Source organism: Echinops telfairi, unplaced genomic scaffold (assembly GCF_000313985.2).
Source record: "Echinops telfairi isolate 266 unplaced genomic scaffold, ASM31398v2 ScPeMD7_26;HRSCAF=91, whole genome shotgun sequence".
Classification (NCBI taxonomy): Eukaryota; Metazoa; Chordata; class Mammalia; order Afrosoricida; family Tenrecidae; genus Echinops; species Echinops telfairi.
In genome coordinates this window covers 4,503,930-4,525,637 of record NW_022103923.1, presented here as the reverse complement: position 1 = coordinate 4,525,637, position 21,708 = coordinate 4,503,930, and the positions used below count along the sequence as shown (strand labels likewise).

The following is a 21,708-nucleotide window of genomic DNA, read 5'->3' as shown; positions in this document are numbered from 1 at the left end:
CTGGTGTGCTTCTTCCATGTGGGCTTTGTTGCTTCTGAGCTAGATGGCCGCTTGTTTACCTTCAAGCCTTTAAGACCCCAGATGCTCTATCTTTTGATAGCCGGGCACCATCAGCTTTCTTCGCCACATTTGCTTTAATGCTTCTTCCCCACCACTACCGTGATGCCAATTCTACCTTACAAATCGGCTAGACCAGAGCATGTACACTGGTACAGATAAGAGCTTGAAATCCAGGAAATCCAGGACAGATAAACCTCAGGACCAATAATGAGAGTAATGATACCAGGAGAGTGAGGGGAAGGTGGGGGGAGAAAGGGGGAATCGATCAAAATGATCTATATATAACCCCCTCCCAGGGGGATGGACAACAGAAGAGTGGGTGAAGGGAGACAGAGGTTGGTGTTAAGACATGAAAAAAATTATAAATTGTCAAGGGCTCAAGTAGAAAGTTTTGAAAATGATGGCAACATATGTACAAGTGTGCTTGGCACAATGGATGTATGTAGATTGTGATAAGAGCTGTAAGAGCCCCCAATAAAGTGATTTAAAAAAAAAAAAGACTAAATACTATAGTCTGAGGCACAACCAAGTTGACAGCAGTGAGTGAGTGACTGGACAATTAAATGCAATTGTGTACTCTCGACTGGGGTCCTGGTCCAGTGAAAGGGCATTAGCAGGACAAATGGCAACATTTAACACAAGCCCATTTCTTTTTTTTTTTTTAATCATTTTATTAGGGGCTAACACAAGTCCATTTCTTTGGGTTGCAACCAATGGTGCAATGTTGAGTTCCAGCAGAGGTCCTTGCATTTAGTCCTGCTACTATAGTTACTACTTACTAGGCATTCAGAAACCTTTGCTGTGTCATCCTACTGACTTCTAGCTCTCGCAAACCAGGGGTTGTACCACCCCGTTAGAGGTTAAACCTCTGATTCAGAGATTAAGGGATTTTCCCAAGATTGTTCAGCTAGAGGGTGGTAAAGCAGTGAGATGGATTCATCTTTATGACTCAATGCATTTTAAGCACAGTGCTTCTTAGACAACTCGGTTTCCCCAAGAAACCACTGCCTGTTAAGTCACTCTGTCATGAAAAGGCTAGAACGAAATGCTACCTAGGGCCAGGGTTCGAGAACTTGATGCCGCTGCAGGGCTCAGCAGGTATGGTCATTGAACCCCATGTTTACTTTCGTAGACATTGTTGGTTACATGAGGTATTAAAAAGTTTAGAAACCAAAATCCAAACTCACTACCATCCACTCATAGCAACCCTATAGGTCAAGCTGAACCGTTTCGGAGGCTGTAACTCTATGAGTAGAAAGCCCCATCTTTCCCCCACAGAGCAGCTGGTGGTTTTGAATTGTGGACTTTGTGGATAGCAGCCCAATGTGTGACCAACTACGGCACCAGGCTCCATGTTTATAGCTTTCCTATTATTTGGTACCAATAAAAAAAAGATTCAGAATATCCCTTTTTCAAGATCTAGTCAGAGAAAGTAACAATTGCATCTGTATCATCCACAACAGAATTAGACCATGTGCATTATCTGCCATGTGTAGAATCTCAAGTATTTGATAATCATAGACTATTCTACCAACTAGATTTCGTGATTGAGTTTTCTTTCATTGTCTGTAGAATTTGGTTTGCCTGCCTGACACACGTCTCAACTCCGTGATTTATGTCCCTGAACAAATCAGACTTAATTTAAGAGCAAATCACTGGCAACAGGTATAATAATCTTGGCAGAACATTTAATTGATTGCTTTCTTCCTAAGACAGGATGCTGAAGCCATTTACCCTATAAGGATTAGTCTTGGCATTTAATTAATTGTCTTCCCCTAGAACTTACAAGTCTCATCAGTTTTAAATCACAAAGACATTGGTTTACTTTGCATTGAATCAAACTTTTAACCACTTTGCAGCCTGCTGGATTCTTTTTCCTCAATACAGGCTCCGTGGGGTCAGAGTGGCAACTGGTGGGGACGTTGAGCAGCTGAAAACCCTCCGCATCAATCTGGCAAGTGGGTGAGGGGGCGGCAAACACACATGGAGGGATTGTAAGGGCATGCTTTTTGTCCCTGTGTAGTTGGAGTACCAGCTTTCCTATTTGTGGGGGGCTTCAAAAGTTCATGGAAAGTGGAAGTAAAAGCTAATGAAACATTTTCCACGAACTCTCTGAAAAAGAAAACAAAAACGCCTTCCGTTCTAGTAAGGTTTAACACTGAGTGTCAAAAGTATCTTGTACACAGCTAGACACCATCTTCTTCACACCTGTCCACTTCGGCAATCGTAACGAAGATGACCTGATGCTCTTTCCGAAGGAGTGTCAGGAACAGCTAGCAAGAAGCCCAAGTGTGGCTCCCAGGGGCAGGGCATGCTCATGCTAAACTTGGGTTAGACGAGCATTCAATGTAAACTTCCCAGGTCTTTTAAGAGAGACTACGAAGAGCTGGAGGCCTGTGCCCTAGGCCTTTATAACCAAGTAGGTGCTTAGTCATCTTTCAGAATGCTGTAGGAAAAACGTGAGCCTCTCCTACTCAACGTCAAGTGAGACTTTATCATATATGCCGTTACAAATTCGTAACAAGAATGGTAATTAAAACGGCTTCCTTAAATTGGTACTGACTTGCAGGAAGCAGTGAGAATAAACAAATGAGAAGCAAAAAGGAAAAGCAAAAGAGGATTTGTGGAATTGGTCAATTCTGTTGAACTGAAACCCAGTTGAGTTAGCTTTTTACAATATAAAACAGATTAATATTGAAATGACACAAATTTGGAATCATTATCTTTATTTGTCACTCTTTATAGACGTTGGTCCACTTCCACATGAAAAGTAGGAATTAGCTACATCCATTTAATATTCGATAAAATGAAGTTGTACCACAAACCATATATACTTGTACGGGGGAGAAGTTACTGAAATAAAATATTTTATATTCATGCCCTAAAGAGTTGCTTTTTTATGCACAAGCAGCTTTCTCTCTACACAGCTAGTTTCTTCTTAGATCAATCTAGCTGTCTTTTTAATATCAACATCAGACCATACGGAACACCAAACTTTCTGAAGAGGTTTGAAAATTGCTACCCTCTATCGGAATACAGCTCCAGGAGTAAGCGAGTATGTAAGTATATCCATATTGTAGGGCCCCACTAGGTTGGAAATCCGGTCTCTTGTTTCAGAGACAGTTACATCAAATTAAGACATTTACAAATGGTTCATAGTATATTAACGGCCCAAATGTGATTTCCACGTATCTCCATGTTAAGGACTTTAAGCATCTTTAAGTTTCTCGAATAAATTCAGTGCAGTTTTTCAACATAAATAACACAAGCTAATCTAAACATTTTACATTTATTTCAGTGCATATTTCCAAATATCAAATGGAATGAAATTATACTATTAAATGGCTATATCTTAATATTCGAGCATCTTATGGAATCTATATCACACAATTTGATTCACATCAATAATTCACTCTAAAAAAAACAGTCACAGGCACACAAAGTTTTCTTTTTTATAAATTTAAAGTATACTACCTACTTTAAATCATGGATAGATTTATTTTAACAAAATGGCAAGCTTCCAACCCCCTTTTCTATGTCTGGCGTAAGGAAAGGTCAGTCCATTCGAATCTTCTGGTTTGTCATCCTATAAATGATGCTATCATAGCCAGGATCCATGTTCCAAATGTTGTAAGAGGTGATGATCACAGCCAAGGCCAAGGCGATCATGATCCAAAGGACCAGGTTGAAAACCACCGAATACTCAAAATTATACTTATAAGCAAGGTTATAGGGACTTGATGGGGCTTTCTACAATCAAGAAAAGGGAAAAACAATCAAGAGGGAAGAATGATAAAACAACAAATGACTCCAATCTGGCAGCTGTGCTTCACTTATCTAGCACTCACTCACTCACTCACTCACTCACTCACTCACTCACTCAGAAGTGCCATCAGTTATTGACAGGAGAAGCCAAGAAGAGGAACTTGCAAGGAGACGGACATAGCTGATGAAAGCATGAAATGGCTCAACTGCTTGAGAAAGTGTGGCAATGCATAAAAAGGTTGAATGTGGATGTATCTGGTGGCCCGGCAAGTTCACACCCTGGGGAAACGTGTCTGTGTGCCATGAGGCATGGATGGAAATGCCCATCAAAAGAGGCCCATACCATGGAAGCTATGCAGACCACCACTGCTGTCAAGATGGTTACGAGTCACTGTGACCCTGTATGGGGTTTCCGAAGCTATACATTTTTTAAAAGATCATTTTATTGGGGCTCCTACAGCTCTTATAACAATCCATACATCAATTGTATCAAGCATATTTATACATATGTTGCCATCATTTTCTATATATTTATATTGTTTGAGCTCCTCTTTTTACCCTTCCCTCCTCCCACCCTCATGACCCCTTGATAAATTGTAAATTCTTATTATTTTCATATATTACACCAACTGCTGTCTCCCTTCCCCCGCAGTTTCTTCCCCCTACCTACCTTCCCCCTACTTCCCTGGTATCGATACTCCTATTTCTGTGCCTGAGGGGTTTATCTGACCTGGATTCTGTGTGTCCTGAGCTGTTATCCATACCTGTGCAGATGCTCTGGTCTAGCCCACAGTGAAAGGCAGTACTGGGGTCATGATAGTGGGGGGTGAGGAAGCCTCAAGGAACCAGAGGAATGGTGTGTGTTTCATCAGTGCTGTACTTCACGCTGGTTGACTCATCCCTTCCTTATGATTCTTCTGTGAGGGGATGTCACAGCGAGGCTATAAATCTTGACTAGAGCAGACAGCTTCATCTTTCTCCTGCAGAGTAGCACCTGGTGGGTTTGAACTGCTGACCTCGTGGTTCGCAGTCCAACACTTACTAGACAGTGCCACCAGGTCTTAGAGGCCATGGAATACAGAGCAGTATAATGATGGTGCGGCAGCTATGTTCATTAATCTGCAGGATTCTTAAAAATATTAGTGTGCAAAGAACACAGAAGAAATAGAGTATGATTCCATTTATATGAAATTCAGATGCAGGAAAACCCAAGTATTCCTTATTTGTTTGTTTGTTTGTTTAACCAAATATCATTTATGGATAAATACAGATGTAATTAAAACTATAAAGAAATGCCAGGGAATGATGAACAAGAGATTCAGCACCACATTACCTCAGGATGGGGAGGGTAGTTAGGTAAGACGGGGGGTGGTGGGGCTGCAAAGCAACACGTGTTACCTTTCTTAAGCTATATGATGGGCAGGCAGTGCTACTGTTATTTTATTATTTAACTAGGACTAAATGTTACATAAGGATTCTTGGGAGTTACAACAGTTACGTGCTCTGTTGCCAACCTAGAGGCCAGAGGTTGGAACCCACCAGCCGCTCTGTGGGAGAAAGATGTGGCAGTCTGCTTTCATATAGATTACCGCCTTCGGAACCCTGTGGGGTAGTTCGACTCTGCCTACAGCGTTGCTGAGTCAGATTCTACTCAATGGCATACAACAAGTGGCCATCCAGCTGAGAAGCAGCAAAGCCCACATGGAAGAAGCACACCAGCCTGTGCGATCATGAGGTGCCGAAGGGATCAGGTATCGAGCATCAAAGAACAAAAATCACATCACTGTGAATGAGGGGGAGTGAAGAATGGGGACCCAAAGGCCATTTGTGGGCAACTGGACATCCCCTTACAGAAGGGGCTCAGGGAGGAGATGAGCTGGTCAGGGTGCAGTGCAGCAATGATGAAACATACAACTTTCCCCTAGTTCTTAAATGCTTCCTCCTGCCAACTATCATGATCCCAATTCTATTTTACAAATCCATCTGGACCAGAGGATGTACACTGGTACATATGGGAACTGGAAACACAGGGAATCCAGGACAGCTAAACACCTCAGGGCCAATAATGAGAGTAGCGATACCAGGAGGGTAAGGGGAAGGTGGGGGAGAGTTGGGGAACCAATCACAAGAATCTACATATAACCCCCTCCCTGGGGGACGGACAACAGAAAAGTGGGTGAAGGGAGATGTCGGACAGTGTAAGACATGACAAAATAGTAATTTATAAATTATCATGGGTTCATGAGGGAGAGGGAGCGGGGAGGGAGGGGGAAAATGAGGGCTCAAGTAGAAAGAAAATGTTTTGACAATGATGATGGCAACAAATGTACAAATGTGCTTGACACAATGTATGGATGGATGTATCGATTGTGATAAGAGTTGTACGAGCCCCCAATAAAATGATTTTAAAAAGAAAAAAAAGTTATGTACTTATGTATAATCCACTTAAAACCAAACAAAATGTACATATGTATATGCACACACATGTTTTTTTAACCAGGGCCTCAAATGAAAAACCCCAGGACAGGGCAGACTACTCATGTTGGTTTCTGAGACTGGAATTCGTTTACAAGAGTAGAAAGCCTGGTTTTTCTCCTTTGGAGTGGCTGGTGCTTTTGAACTCCTGACCATGCAGTTAACAGTTCAATGTGTAACCACTATACCACCAAAGTCCCTTGACCATGGCTTGTACATGCTTAAAAATCAAAGCAGAATCCATACCAGAAAAGTCAACGTAAAACCCAGCCAACGGCTCCCCTAAAGATTTACATCGGAAACCCTGTACAGGGTTGCTACGAATCGGAAACAACTCCATGGCAGTAGTGTTTTTTTGATTTTTGGCCTTTGTTTTGAAGCTTCGACTTTTTTTATCCCTAACTGGAAGTCTTGCATCATCTCCAGTTACAAAGCCAAAGAAGCGAGTACTACTGAGAGCATATACCCGGATCTAGTCACTTATGTCATGTGGCCAAGAGAGCGGTTTTCTTTCTTTCTTTGTTTTGAAAGCTGTGTTTCCCACATTTCCTGACTGCTTTTTCATATCCCCCATCCATGGGCGACGAGAGGATTTCAGTTACTTTTACAATCTTCATGCAGGATGGAAAACTGTACTCACCATCTGTTTTGCCTCAAGGATAGTCCTGGTCTTTCTCACCAGGGATGTGTCGAAAGACTTGATAGTCACCAACTCTACCACTGCGTTCCCACCATAGAGATTGTACATGTCATCTGCAAACTGAAAATGTACTCATGAACATGATTATGAATCACAACCATCCTAAGGTATTGGTAGAGCTTCAGCAGAGCCACAAGAACCACACACAGGTACCCATTGGCTTATGAAGGACCAAACTCTCAAAAGCAAACTCGGTGCCATCGAGTGAAGGCCAACCTATAGGACAGGGAGAGCTGCCCCTCTGAGTTTCCGGACTGCACTGGTTCACAGGAGTAGAAAGGCCCGCCTTTCTCTCTCAGAGTGACCGGAGGTTTCAAACTGCGGACCGCAACCCGGCATGTCATCACTGCAGCAGCATTAAAGGTCTATGTTGAGGCACTCAGAAAAGTGTCAAATTCAACATTCAAATGGTCAACATACTTTAAGAAGAGCATGAATTTCGGGGCGTAGGCATTGGGGAGAGGGCCACGGAACAATCTTGCTTAGTGGGTTCTGGTTGGTCACAAACACCTGCAAACACTTCGCCGATGGAGCCACATTGACAACCCAGCATTTATTATGTGTCCACTCGGCGTCCGGCCCTGGGCTAGGTGTTCTACTTGGAGTGTCTCATTGAGTTCTTGAAGAATCTCCATAAAATTGAATTTGAAAATGACTGCGAACAGGAACTACCATGCTTGCTGATGAGAATGTGGGTTAAAACCACCTTTACAGAAAGCAGTTTGGTCATATGGGCTGAAATGATTTCTACCTTGTAAATGACACTTTTAAGAAGGCTGTTTACAAAGGTTTGGTGGGTGATGAGCAGGGCATGGCCATGCAGCTGGATCAGGGACCAGCCTCTGCTTCTCCAGCCCCCTTAAGATGGAAGGGGAGGAACAGCAGGGAGGGCTGGGACGCTGGTGATCTTTAGTTCTCAGTCAGATGAAATAATTCCAGACGAAAACCTCACCAGCTGGGAGCTAAGACCAGCCAGGAGAAACAACTGCTGAAAAGCCCTCCAAACAAGGGTGAACGCTGGGTGCTCTAAACCTTTGTTCCACTTCCCTCTTAAAACCCACTCCATTAACAAACACGGAGCCTGGCAAAGACCGAGGGAGTCCAGTTCTCCTCGTAGTTGGCCAATCCAACCCAAACCAAACTCACGGCCCAAGTCAAGTCCAACTCATAGCGACCCTGGAGGACGGAGCAGAGCTGCCCCTGTGAGTGTCCACGATGGTAAATCTTGACAGGAGGAGAAAGCTTCCTCCTTCCCCAGAGCAGCTGCTGGTTTCGAGCTGGTCACCATGCGGTAAGCAGCCCAAGGCAGACCCCACAATGCTGCCCCCAGAGCTCCGGTGGGCGCATACAATAGCACTCCACAATGACTAGCCAGTTCCCAGTCTTCTGCCTCCACAGAAACCCAGGGTAAAGGATGCTGGTCCAGCCAGCAGAGAAAGCACTGCACAGCAACTCCACACACACCCTGACCAAGGCGCTCTACTTCCTCGCCATCCCTGCCAGCAGAACCTTCTGCCCAGCACAATGAATGCCACAAACGAATAACAGCACAAAAACACGGACAATTCAAAAGAAGAAAGGATGATGAAATTGATGAGAAATTCTCAAACTGACTGCCACGGAGTCGAGGGCGACTCGCAGTGAGCCTACCGGACAGGGTAGAATGGGTGCCCCTGTGAGTTTCCCACACTGGGACTCTTGACGGGAGTCGAAAGCCCTGTCTTTTCTCCCGAGCTCTGGATCGGCTGGTGGTTTCGAACTGCTGACCTTGAGGATCGCAGCCCAATGTGTAACCACTACGCCATTGTTCCATAGCTGATGAGCAATTAGCTACCTTAAAGAAAAAGAGTATCCCGGGTTTAAAAATCAGAATTCTATCTTTGAACAGTTATCAACTCACTCACCGCCATGGAGTCGATGGCGACTCATAGCAACTCGACAGGGCAGGTTAGACTGCTCTGTGGGGTTCCCGAGACTGTGACTCTCTATGGGACTCGAAAACGCCATCGTTCTCCCATGGAGCAGTTGGCGGTTAGCAGCCCAACACATGAACAGTTATAAAAACTCAAACTCATTGCCATTGAGTCGATGACGACTTATAGCAACCCTGAATCAGTTGTCATAGGACCTAGTAATTCCATTCCTAGTTCAAGACAAATAAAAAACACATGCTCACAAAAGAACGTATGCATGAATGTCCTTAGCAGCGCTATTCATAATAAGCCCCAAACAGGAAACAACCCCAAATGTTCATCTGATCAATGAAAGGCTGGTTGAACATAAATATAAAGGGACATCATTCAGCCATACAATGAAATAAAGTACTGATACATGCCACTACCGGGATGAACTTGAAAACATGCTAAATGAAAGAAACCAGACCAAAAAAGGCACTTATTGCACGATCCCACTTAAATGAATGTCCAGAATTGGGAAATCAAGAGATCAAAAGCAAATTAGTGGTTGTCAGGGGCTGGGACTGAGTGTGTGTGCATGGAACATGGGGGAGTGCTGAATGGGCACAGGGTTTCTTTGGGGGTGTCAAAGATGTTCTACAACTAGATTGCGATGGTTGCCTAACTCTGTAAATACACTAACAACCATCGAGTTCTACACTTTAACAGAGCAAAAAGTATGGCCTACGACTTATAAAGGTATTTTCATAGAGTGATATAATATGTATAACCTTTCTGGAGTGCCAAGAGCCTTAACAGTTCACATTCTCTTACCCAATAATCTCGTGAAAGTTTACCCTAAAGAAATAGTCAGAGCTGAAGGCAATGATTTATACAGGACTAAGATGGTGGCGTAGTGGTTGCGAGTTGGGCTGCGATCTGCAAGGTCAGCAGTTTGAAACCAAAAGCTGTTCCAAGGGAGAAAGATGGGGCTTTCTACTCCTGTAAAGAGTTACAGTCTCGGAAACTCACAGGGGCAGCTCTACCCTGTCCTATAGGGTCGCTATGAGTTGGCATCAACCCAATGGCAGCGAAGATGGTCACCACAGTAACATTCACAGTAGTAAAATATCGAAAAATGTCCAAATGGCAACAGGAGAAATGTGGTTAAAACTCTCAGCTGCTAACCTAAAGGTTGGCAGTTTCGATGACTAGCCATTCCACAGAAGAAAGTTGTGGCACCCGGCTTCTGAACAGATTCTCCCTGCCATCAAGTTGCTGCCAACTCATAGCGATGCTATAAGACAGAGCAGAACTGCCCTTGCGGGTTCCCGAGACTGTCGCCTTTTTTCTTGAGTAGAAAGCCTCGTCTTTCTTTGGCGGGGTGGCTTGAAGTTTCGAACTGCAGACCTTGCAGATTGCAGCCCAACGTTTAACCACTATGCCACGGGACAGTGATGCTCTGCATTCTAGGGTTACTATGAGTTGGAACTGATGCAACCAATTTGGGTCTTTTTTTTTGGGTGGTGGGGCGGGTGTTTGTAACCATTTATTAATATTTACTGGCTTTATTATTTAAAGAGCCCAATTAAGAGAAAATGTTATGGCACCAGAAAATAATCATACACATATCCCGCTCCTAAGTTAAACAAAACAAAGCAAAACATACGAAGCAATGATCTTGCCAGTTACTAATGATTAATGCCATCCGGTGCCCAGGGCCTGGGTTGGTAGTTGGCATCCAGTCAACGCTGATCCTTGGTGACCCCATGTGTGTAGAGTGGAATTGCTCCCAAGGCTTCATGGCTGAGACCTTTGGGAAGAAGATCCCAGACCTGTCTTCGGAGGTGCCTCTGAATGAGTTTGCTTAACCATGTGTGCCACCCAGGGACCCTCTGACAGCATTAGGAAGCTATATCCCACCCCTTTCCTGCCGTCCTTGGCCACCAAAAGACGGCGAGTAAGAAAGACTTCAACCAGCCACGTTTTCACAAAGCAGATTCTTCCACTGAGAGGCTCAAAGCGAAGTGGTCCCACCTACCACGCTGATAACTCACCTTTTGCAGAGATTCAACCAGGGCCCTAGAAGCATCTCTGAATTGTTCAGAGTCTTCTCCATAACGTTTTCCAACTTCATCCAAACCGGCCAGCTCCAGTGAATATAAATCAGGAGAATGATCCTTGGCTAGATGCTTATGTCGAGACAGCTTAAAGGGGGTGGGGGTGGGGGGTAGCCAATAAAGGAAGAAATAAAACACAGTCAGATGAAGCTTTATGCCTAACTCAACCAGGCTAACAAGCCCCTTCTGGCATGCCACAACACACGGACAGTATAAAACGGTGGCAAATGGAACAGGTTGAAATGGGAGTTTTGGATAAAGCAAATCCCAATACACATCTCATTTTGAGAAGCAGTTACAGAACTCCCCAAATATCTTTAAAACAAATTCACCATTTAAAAAACTCAAACATGGGCCAGGCAGTAAAAAGACACAGATGGTCGGACCGGTTTGATCTCAGGAGAGCCCGAGCCATTGGTGCCAAGATAACGGATCACCTACTCCCATGTCCTCCCAGGCCTCTGGCACACTGCCTCCTGGAACCAATGATTGTTGTTCGAGGCTGTCCGGCTGGGTCTGACTCCCAGTGACCAGTATGTGCAGAGGAGAACTGCTCCCTAGGGTTGGTAAGCCTGGTCTTTCCTAAGCTTGTCTTCCGAGGCACCTCTGGGTGAGTTTGAGCCACCAGCTTCTCAGCAAGTAGTCAACTTCTTAACTGCTGTACCACCAGGATACATGTCTACCTCCTAGAGCCGATACCCAACGGAAACTTTCGGGAAACAACTTCAGAAGATAGCCAACCAGTAAGCTTTTGTATCTGAGTCACAGGATGATTTAAAAATCAAAACCATTCACTGAAACAAAAACAAAACACCGTAGACAGATGTATGCTCTTCCTTGAGGACCTGGTGGACAGTGCAATTAGTCCAAATGGTTATTTCCATTTTAGAGCTAAAGAGACGGGAATTGAGTCTTAATGTCTGACAAGACGTGCACGGCCCCCTTAGGACTATAGCCAGGTATCCTTATTCCCAGGGTTGCATTCTTGGGAGGAGAGAGTCTCTCCCTCATACAGGTAAAAATGCCAACTCATCTGCATTCAGGATTTTCAGCAATAATGCTAATTTGTCAATTTTCATGGGATCATAAACCGCAATCAAATTTTTCAGCTGGTTTCCTGATCGCTCAAGGAGTCTCTAGAAATGTCTTCTGGAAGCAAAATAAATGGGACTGAAAAACTCAGACAGCCTACTTACCAGGCTCGAAATATCATGGAGCACTTGCAGTTCCGAAAGAAAGAGCAGGTCGACCTTTAGAGAGCCAAAAGATTGCAAATTATGTAACAGAGATTCTTATCTGTCATTTAATAAGCAAGGCTCTGGATATTACAAATGGGAATCACATCAAGGAAAATTTTAGGGCAACTGCCCTCCATTTGGTAGATTCGTTTCCAATGAAAATGTTTATGACACCCTGTTGATCAGCAAAAATGGTTAGTCTCCATTCCCTCACGTTTATTTGACCTCAATTGCTACGCTTCTGAGAAAACGATGACAAAGCAGCCCAACCCTACCGTGGTTTCCCCTCGGGCCTTTCGGAGCACCTGGCACAGTGCAAGACACCCTGCCAGCTCCTTCCCTGTCCAGGAACACTTTGCCCAGCGGAGACTAGCAGGTGGTGGTCCTGATCATCCAGAGTAGAAAACAGAGGCGAGGCGGCCAGCCCCAAAGGTGAGTTAGGAGTGGGAGCGGACCCATGATGAAGCAGAAGGACCCGAGTCCACAGCAGGGCTGGTACGGTATTGTTAAGAGTGATTAGAAAAATGTGGCCAAACAGTAGCAAGCAGCAGTCACCCTAGCTCCCACGTTCCAGCTCCAGCAGCCACTGGTTTCAGACTTGTCTAGACTAATACAGGGCGACCCTTGTGTGACAGTAACACTGTTTATGACTGCTCAACTCACAGGAGAGTCAGGGTTTCAGAAGACAACTACTCCAAAGTAAATTCACAGAAACTTTCATTTTCTAAAACGTCCAGGTTGCACTGGTCAGGAGCCGAAGCAGTCACTTAGTCACTCAAGAGCTGCCCCACTTACCTCGTTGTTCCTACTCAAGGAATTGAGAGGGAGTGAATTGAGAACAGAGTTTTCTTGGAATAGACGATTCCGGAGCTGGCGTAACGTCACTGAAAGGTCTTCAAACACCGAGTTTGCCTTCCCCACCATGTACACTCTCTGCAAGAAGAACCCACACCTCACATGAACACACACCTTCTACAGATGTATGCTAACACCCGTTGGGGTCTGACAGCGATTTTCCTAACGTTAGTTTTAAACTTTTATTGGATAATGAACATATCTGTTTTAAAGCACCTTCAGTAAAACCATTATCACTTACTTCCTCACTAGGAGCCAGCTGCAGAACCACAGGCGTTTCTTCAGAAAATAAAGAGTGAATGGAATTTGCCACGCTGTCAAGACTAAAAGGAACTGCCTGAAATGGGAAAGTAAGACCTTAGTTGTTGTCTGAACCAGAGAAGGAAGAAAATCATTCAGGTGGGACTTTAACTTAAAAAAAAAGGGGGGGGGACTTTCAAAAGCAGCATTTTCTAAGTAAATTCAAAAAATTTAAATTATTTCCAAACAGAGAGGATTTTTCTGGGCATAGAAAACTAAACAGCCCCATAGGGGGCCAACAATGGTTATCCGCTGGGCTGCTAACACAAGATGAGCAATTCAAAATCACCAGCTACTCCCAGGGAGAAAGATGAGGCTTTCTACTCCTGCACGTATTTTCAGTCTCAGAAATCCACAGGGGCAGTTCCACCCTGCCCCGTAGTGTCACTATGAGTTGGAATTAACTTGAGGGCAGGGAGTTTTTTGAGGGGGCATAAGCTCCCATCTCCTTGCACACACTCAGGACACACAGTCTACCACAGATTGAGTTTTAAGCAATACATCTGATTTCAATACTGAGTAAATGTGCTACGCTGCATGTGTACCCCACAATAAAGTATCAACCTGCCTGCCTTTAAGAGGTGGCCATACAATTAGTAGTTACCTAGGGCTGGTGGTAGGGGGCGACAGGACAGAAATATTTAAGGGGCACTGAGTTTCTGTTAAGGGTGACTATAAACAATTTGGGGAACAAACAGTGGCTTCATATGATGGTGAAGGTAAAAATGGTCGAAATGGCCAATGTTCTGTTCTATGTATTTCACTGCAGTAACATTTTTAAAAAGATAAAAAAGAGGTTATATAGAAGAGTTTGAAGTCTTAATGAAAATTTTTTAAATGGTGAATTAGGTGAAGGTTTATAGAGCAGGTATCCGTTTTACATCCAACAATTCATACATTTTGTGTCAACTCACCCACTGCAATTTCCTCAAGGAACCATCACTTACCCCATTTCCTCCCCTTGTTTCCGGTTTCCTTTCGTTCCTAACCCTTTGAACTTTGTCCTTGGGGAAATGCTGCCCTTTTGTTTTGAATGGCTGATTATCTTACCACAGGGGAGAGTTCAGTTCAAGACCCGAAGGGTGACTAAGGGGCATAGTTTTGGGGGCCCCACCTGTCTCTATCTGACAAGTAAGCTTGGTCTCTTTTATGACTGAGCTTTGCTCCGCATTTTCCTCCCATTCTATTCAGGCCCTTCTAATGTGATCCTTCTCAGAGCCATTGATGTGGTATTAACATTTAACTGTAAAAGAAACACACCTTATTTTCCTTTCATTCTCACCCCCCTCCCCGCCTAATTTTTCATTCCACATCAAAAAAAATGTTTGTTAGCAGGATTTAGCTAACATTTAGCATTTGTCTTCAGACAGACTGCAGCCTCTTAGACAAGATGTAGCTTTGCCTTACATTGTTTTAAAAATGAGTTAGGGTAATGGTTCCCCTGAAAAAGTAATTTTATCCCTGGCATTTTATTATATGATTACAAGCAAGATAGTAGTATTTTCTTTTCATGGAGATTTCTTACAAAATTTTCTTTTTACCATCCCCGCCCCTCGCCTTACTACTTACAGGTTCATGTTTATAAGTAGCAAATTAGTACCAATGTAATTATATAAATGTATAATATGGAATCAATGGACAATATAAATCCTACTGATGAAATCCCGACATAAAACTAGGGTTATCAATTTGAGACTATTGTTAAACAAAAGAATTGTTTACCTTTTATTCAAGCTACATATTAATAAATCTTTCCAAACTTCTCTTAAAATAAGTTACTGAGTAACTGAAGAGAAGCTAGAACCTGAACTTGCAAAGCAGACTTAGCCAACTTCCTTTCATCAGCTGAAAAGCTTTCCTTTATGTTCGTCCCAGGCTTTGCAAGAAATACACGAACACGTAACGCAAACCCCCAGCATAATTGCCCCTAGTGAGTTGAAGAAAAACGGGTAGGATATCCCCAGAAATCCACGTGGAGAAGACTGAGAATCAAACAAAAGATGAGATGACTGTGAAGGCAAAGAAAAAAGATGATCAACTACAAGGCTCCAAGGTATCTGGTACTGTTAATGCCTCAGCCTTTTGGAGGTTCTGTGGAAAAAATCAGTTTGCTTCTCAGCTTTTTCTACCCGCCTGTTGGCACGAACTCTCCTCCTTCCTCCTACTATATATGCATTCTATCTTTTTTTCCACAAACAAACCAACCCCCAAAATATTGGTGACATCATGTCTGTTTATTCCTAAATAGTTTGGTATGTATTTAGGAGTAATGGCCTCAATTAAAAAATTATTTAAACTGTCTTGGGGCAAATAACTTGAAACCTACAGGAATGTTGCATTTAACAAGTGGCCATATACATTTTACCCAGATTCATCTGCACCAGTTGCTTTAACATTCTGTTATGCTATAACATAACAGGTCCAGGGCCCTGGCCATTGTGCCACTGTTGTAGTCCCAGGCCCCAGGACGGTGCCTGCCATGAGCAGATACCGAATACACACTTGTGGGTGTGTTAATTGACATACTGAGGCCACCAATCCCACACCCGAGTTAGACCTGGATCTGCCAGCTGGCCGGCAGCCTGTCAAACATCGCAACAGCAAAGCCAGCTGGGTCTCTGTGGCACTGTGCGCACTGCTGTGCACCCGTTTGACTGTTATTACAGGGTATTAAATGCTAAAACCGAATGGCCAAACAACTCTGGTTAAAAGGAAAGATATCATTAGGGATTTTGAGAAATATTTTGACTCTATAGGAATGGAATCCTTCTAAAAATGGTGGAAGGCTAGAGTTCCTTTCAGTTGGGTTAGCAGCTCAATGTGTAACCACTATGCCACCGGGGCTTAGGGAAAAAAACGAAGCACTAAAAGAGAATGTTATATTGTCTCCTTCCCACCTGACTGTTCTCTCCTCTTTGCACATACAAAGGCCACTGCAGGCTCTTTTGCTGGCTCACTCTTTTCTTCCCAGGCCTATCAGTCAATAGGTGAGCTGCAGTGAGAGGCCATGCTTCCACATTAAGCACATGGCAGTGCCAGGTCAAATGTCACACAAATATTTTTACATGCACAACTAAAGTCAAAAGCAAGACAGGAATACACTTAAGTGCCAAATCTTACTCTCACTGCCATTGAGTAGATTCTCACTCATAGGGACCCCATAAGACCAGGTGGAACTGCCTCTGTGGGTTTCCCAGGCTGTAACTCTTTACAGGACTAGAACGCCTAGCCTTTTTCCCTCAGAGCAGCCAGTGGTTTCAAAATGCTGACCTTGTGGTTAGCAGCCCAATTTAAAAAAAATCATTTTATTGGGGGCTCGTACAACTTTTATGACAATCCATCCATCCATCCACTGTGTCAAGCACATTTGTGCATTTGTTGCCATCATCATTTTCAAAACATTTGCTTTCAAATGTGGCGAAGACAGCTGATGGTGCCTGGCTATCAAAAAGTATAGCGCCTGGGGTCTTAAAGGCTTGATGGTAATCAAGCGGCCATCAAGCTCAGAAGCAACAAAGCCCACATGGAAGAAGCACACCAGCCTATGCAATCACGAGGTGTCGAAGGGATCAGGTGTAAGGCATAATCAGAACAAAAAATCTTACCATAGTGAATGATGGGGGGAGTGCGGAGTGGAGACCTAAAGCCCATTAGTAGGCCACTGGAGATCCCCTTGCAGAGGGGTCTCAGGGAGGAGATGAGCCAGTCAGGGTGCGATGTAGCAACGATGAGAAATACAACTCTCCTCTAGTTCCTAAATGTTTCCTCCCCACTCCCACTACCATGACTCGAATTCGACTTTGCAAGTCTGGCTAAACCAGAGGATGTACACTGGTACAGATAGGAACTGAAAATACAGGGAATCCAGGGCGGATGAGCCCTACAGGACCAGTGGTGTGAGTGGCGAAACAGGGAGGGTAAAGGGAGAATGGGTAGGAAAGAGGGAACCGATTACAAGGAACTATATGTGACCTCCTCCCTGGGGGACAGACAACCGAAAAGTGGGTGAAGGGAGATGTCGGACAGAAAAGATATGACAAAATACCCATTTATAAACTATCAAGGGCTCATGAGGGAGGGGGGAGCGGGGAGGGAGGGGAAAAATGAGGACCTAATGTCGGGGGTTTAGGTGGAGAGAAAATGTTTTGAGAAATGATGTACAAATGCGCTTTACACAATTGATGTGTGTATGGATTGCGATAACAGTTGTATGAGCCCCTAATAAAATGTTTTAAAAAAAAACATTTGCTTTCTACTTGAGCCCTTGGCCAATTCTTAACCTCTGTGCCATCAGGGAACCTTTAAGTGTCAGATAGGAGTAGCAAACTCGAAAAGCTGGAGACGGTGAGCAGGTGCTACAGAAAACCAACTGGTGTCTTTGTTTTTTTTTCTCAGAGAAAGATGGGGTTTTGTACTTCCATAGAGTTAATCTCAGAAATGCACAGGGACAGTTATACCCTGTCCAGTTGGCTCGCTATGAGTTGACACCGACTCAATGGCAGTGACTCTTCTGAAAATGGGGCAATTTCTCTGCCTCTTATCTGATAAAAATCTCTCAACCATAGGGAACAGGCAAGCCTCAGAAGATTTACAACCATCAAGAACATTTTAAAAAGAAATTTCACATATCCACCCATGCGTATAAAAAAAGGCAAGTGTTCTTAGAAAGCATTTCAAGAATGATAAAGAACCAGAAAAAATGATAAAGGCATCCCCTCCGTTTTTAAAAAAGAATAAACACTCACATTCTCCAGTGGGTATGAGATGACACTACTGGGTGGGAGAGCCAGCTTGTCCACCCCCTTCACCAGCACCATCACAGTCGCTCGAGGCCGATGGAATAGGTCACCCACAGCCAGTCCTGGCCAGGAGAGGTCCTACACATTGAAGCACATCAAACAGGGCTGAAGTTCCCTCCAATAACACCCACCACGCAGAGTTCAAAGGGTCTGGGGCAAGGCTGGTAAGGCGAATGCATAAAACCAGAATTTTATGTTCTCGTCATGATCCCATCAACAGTGCTAAATCTCCCTACTCAGTTTTTGTAATGGTCTACGGATCTGAAACACCAAAGTCTAATAGTAAGTCATCACAGCCTTTTTTGGGGGGAGCGGGGCAAGGGGGAGGGGGAAGCAAGTCAGCAAATGAAATGTCAGCATTTTTCAGGTCCCAAGTTATAGAACCTCTCCTCTTTACAGAACCATGAACATTTTCTTCCCACTTTCTCTCCTTTATCTACAGCCTCCATTTGATCTTTCCGAGTGAAGTAGCAAGGTTGTCATTAAAAAATTCTCTGTAGACTAAGACACATACACACCCAACAATGAAAAACAAAATTCCGGCTGAAAATAACTCCCATTGATGTGCTAATCATTATTTCTCATGGTGACTTCAAAAGCCATTTGTAGTCAAAGTCCAGTTTATAAAGAATTATAAGTGCAAATTTCATCCTTCAATGTAAACAACCCATTGTGTTCAACTCTGCCCAGTGGCTCCTTCGGTCCCAGCAGCAGAGCAGCTGCCATGCAGTTTCTAGTTCCCAGGAGCCTCGGGATCTAGGAGGAAAGCGGTTTCGTGACTAAGGCAAGAACCTCACTAGTAGGAAGGGGGATGTGGGAGGAGAGCAAGCTGCGCATCCTTCCTTCAGAGCTCCCACACAGACCCACGATGTGGCCCTCCCCTCCTAGCACTGTGAGCAGTCAGTTACAGAAGAATTCTAGCAAACCCAGTTCGAAGCGTCCTGCACAGCCACCCACCACACCACTCGAACTTCAGGTGAAACGCATACACATTTTCCCATCTATAATGAAGCTTGCATCTGTATGAAACAAACTAAACAAACAAACTACACATTTTGTTTGTTTGAGTCATCACAAAGATACATTTTCTTTACTTCATTTCCATGGATAAACCATGACATAATGACTTATAATTATTTGGTTTCAGAAGCCAACCTGGATGCCCTTTATCCCAAATCTCCCTAATTTCCCAGTGAGCTTTTGGGCTTTGGGACTCTGCACCAAATGCACCAGGCTTGCTTTCTTGAGCTACTGGAAGAAATCAACAAAAATGTTCCGAGAAGAAGCTCCCAATAGGCATCTATTTTATAACTACACGTACTTCTTTCACGGAGAAACCCATAGACAAGGCAGCCACATCTGGGATCCGCTCTCCTGGTAGAGGCCAGTTTCCGTCGCGGAAAACAACAGTCCCTGGTGATCGCAATATACTAAACTCGTTTCCCCAAACACCTGGGAAGAAAAGAGAGCAGTGAGTGAACCGGCCACATCAGGAATCTTCTGCATCCACCCTGAAATAATTAAATACATATATGAGGAATTGCACAACTCTTTTAATATATCTAAGCCACTGTATTGTATATTATAGGCATCATGTGTCTGCAAAGTTGTTAAAGTATAATACAAAAGAGGGCTTCAAAAAGTTCAAGGGTGGGGAGAGATAAGAAAAAGATCACGGAATTTCCCCACCAACTTACTGAAGCCCTCTTGGGCACTTTCCCCATTCTCAGTTGCTTCAATAGGCTCAATTATGATTGGGCAAACTGCGGCATAGCTTCAGCAGCAGCACCCTCTATGTCAAAGTATCACTCTGAGAAATGGCACCTGCCAAAGGCCCTGGGATGAGGCCCGCTCTCCCAAGGAGCTAGGCAGCTTTCTTGAGATGGCCCTCACACAGGGACAGGCAGGAAGTAACTGGGCAGGAATTAGAAACCAATGGCATTTCTCCAGAACGGAACAACAAAACCATCATCTAACACTGACTAAAAAAAGAAAAGAGAAGAAACTTGAGATGTCAATCATTTCTACCCTCAACCTTTTTTTCAAAGTGCACGTTTTCTTTCCCAGAGAGAAATTCATCAACGCCTTCCTACTTCAGTGTAGAACTCAAGCAGGTGCCAGTCACTGTATCTTGGCACAGCTGGTGAACCCCACAAAGACAACTGTGGGGCACAGACAATGTCATGGAAACGGAACAGTGAAACGGGGTGAGCTGGAACTCGAAGGGATGACTTCATTTCCCCAAATTTCGCAAGTTCGCTGCCTTTGTCAGGGCACCCACACCACCTTTCTCTCTCGCTCTGTTTAGTGGAAAACATTGGAGTTTTCCTACACAGACAGGTTCTGGCTTTCGCAAGTTTGACGGTATTTCCAGCTGACATACCAGGGAGGTGAGAAGAGGCATTGTGCAGTAACAAGGTCAGCTCCTCAGGGGCACAGGGTTTGGGAATAAATGCTGAAGGATGACAACCAAGAGACGATTTTGTAAGCCTGTCGAGATGGTGCATGGGGTATCTTGCTCCTTTACTCATAATTGGCTAAAACCAGTTGTTTCCCCCAAAAGAGTGATACTACACCCCTGGGGGGGTGCTGGTGCGATCCAGGAGGGCTGTAAAAGCAGATACCCATCCTTTATCTTGGATTATAGGCTATACTACAAAAGTTTTTAATTGCTTGGGGGGGGGGGCGAGGGGGTGGCACTGAGGTGTTTTTTGTTTGTTTGTTTTCTCCTGAAAAGGGGGCAGTGTGCCAAATCCGTTTGGGAGGCTCTGGTCTAAAGCAATCATGTCTAGTGCACATGGAGACAAACAGCTAATGAGACAGTTTGGGTGCCTATAGAGGGATTAGCTCAAATCCAAAACTACACTCGGATGGGTAAATGTGACTTTAACAAAGTGTTGTGGGTTTTCTCCACATTGAAGGAAAACACCATGCACAGATCACAAGAATCACATTGGAAGCAACAGTAAATGTTCTGGTGTTGAAGTATTGACAGTAAATAAAAGGCCTCAGGATGGTGATGATACAACATGAAGAGTTATGAGTTTCAATTCAGTGCAGGCAGCACAGCAGGCACTTCCAAATTGCTCTAGCCAAGGGCAGACAAAAAAAACCCCCACAGAATGAAACAGTCATTTATGGACATGCTGTCAGGAGAGACCAGTCCCTGGAGAAGGACACATGCTTGGTAAAATGGAGAGGCAGTGAAAAAACGGAAAGCCCTTGACAAGACGGCTCGGCGCAGTGGCTGAAACAATGGCCTGAAACATAGGAACAATAGTGAGGATGGCACAGGACTGAGTGGTGTTTTGTTCTGTGGTCCATAGATAGGGTCACTATGGCACCATGGGCCGGAACTGCCTCAATGCCACCTACCAACAACAAAGACAAAGTATTGCAAACTCTAACGAATATGGAGTAGCAAGCGACTTTAACCAAGTGTCCCTGTTATTCTCCTGACCTTTCGAAGTACTATATGCATTTCAGAGCCATACTTTGTCT

General features: G+C 44.1%; 1 protein-coding gene across 1 annotated transcript; it reads right to left on the bottom strand.

The window, feature by feature from the left end:
* Positions 1–2,769: 2,769 nt before the first annotated feature.
* Positions 2,770–19,654, bottom strand: ATP6AP2 (ATPase H+ transporting accessory protein 2). Its single transcript, XM_004714568.2, has 8 exons — positions 19,529–19,654; positions 18,154–18,285; positions 13,350–13,445; positions 13,049–13,186; positions 12,212–12,265; positions 10,953–11,102; positions 6,941–7,060; positions 2,770–3,810 (listed from the first exon to the last, which is right to left on the bottom strand). The coding sequence occupies exons 1-8, from the start codon at positions 19,547–19,549 to the stop codon at positions 3,616–3,618; spliced, it is 906 nt and encodes a 301-aa protein (XP_004714625.1). The 5' UTR covers positions 19,550–19,654; the 3' UTR covers positions 2,770–3,615.
* Positions 19,655–21,708: the final 2,054 nt, after the last annotated feature.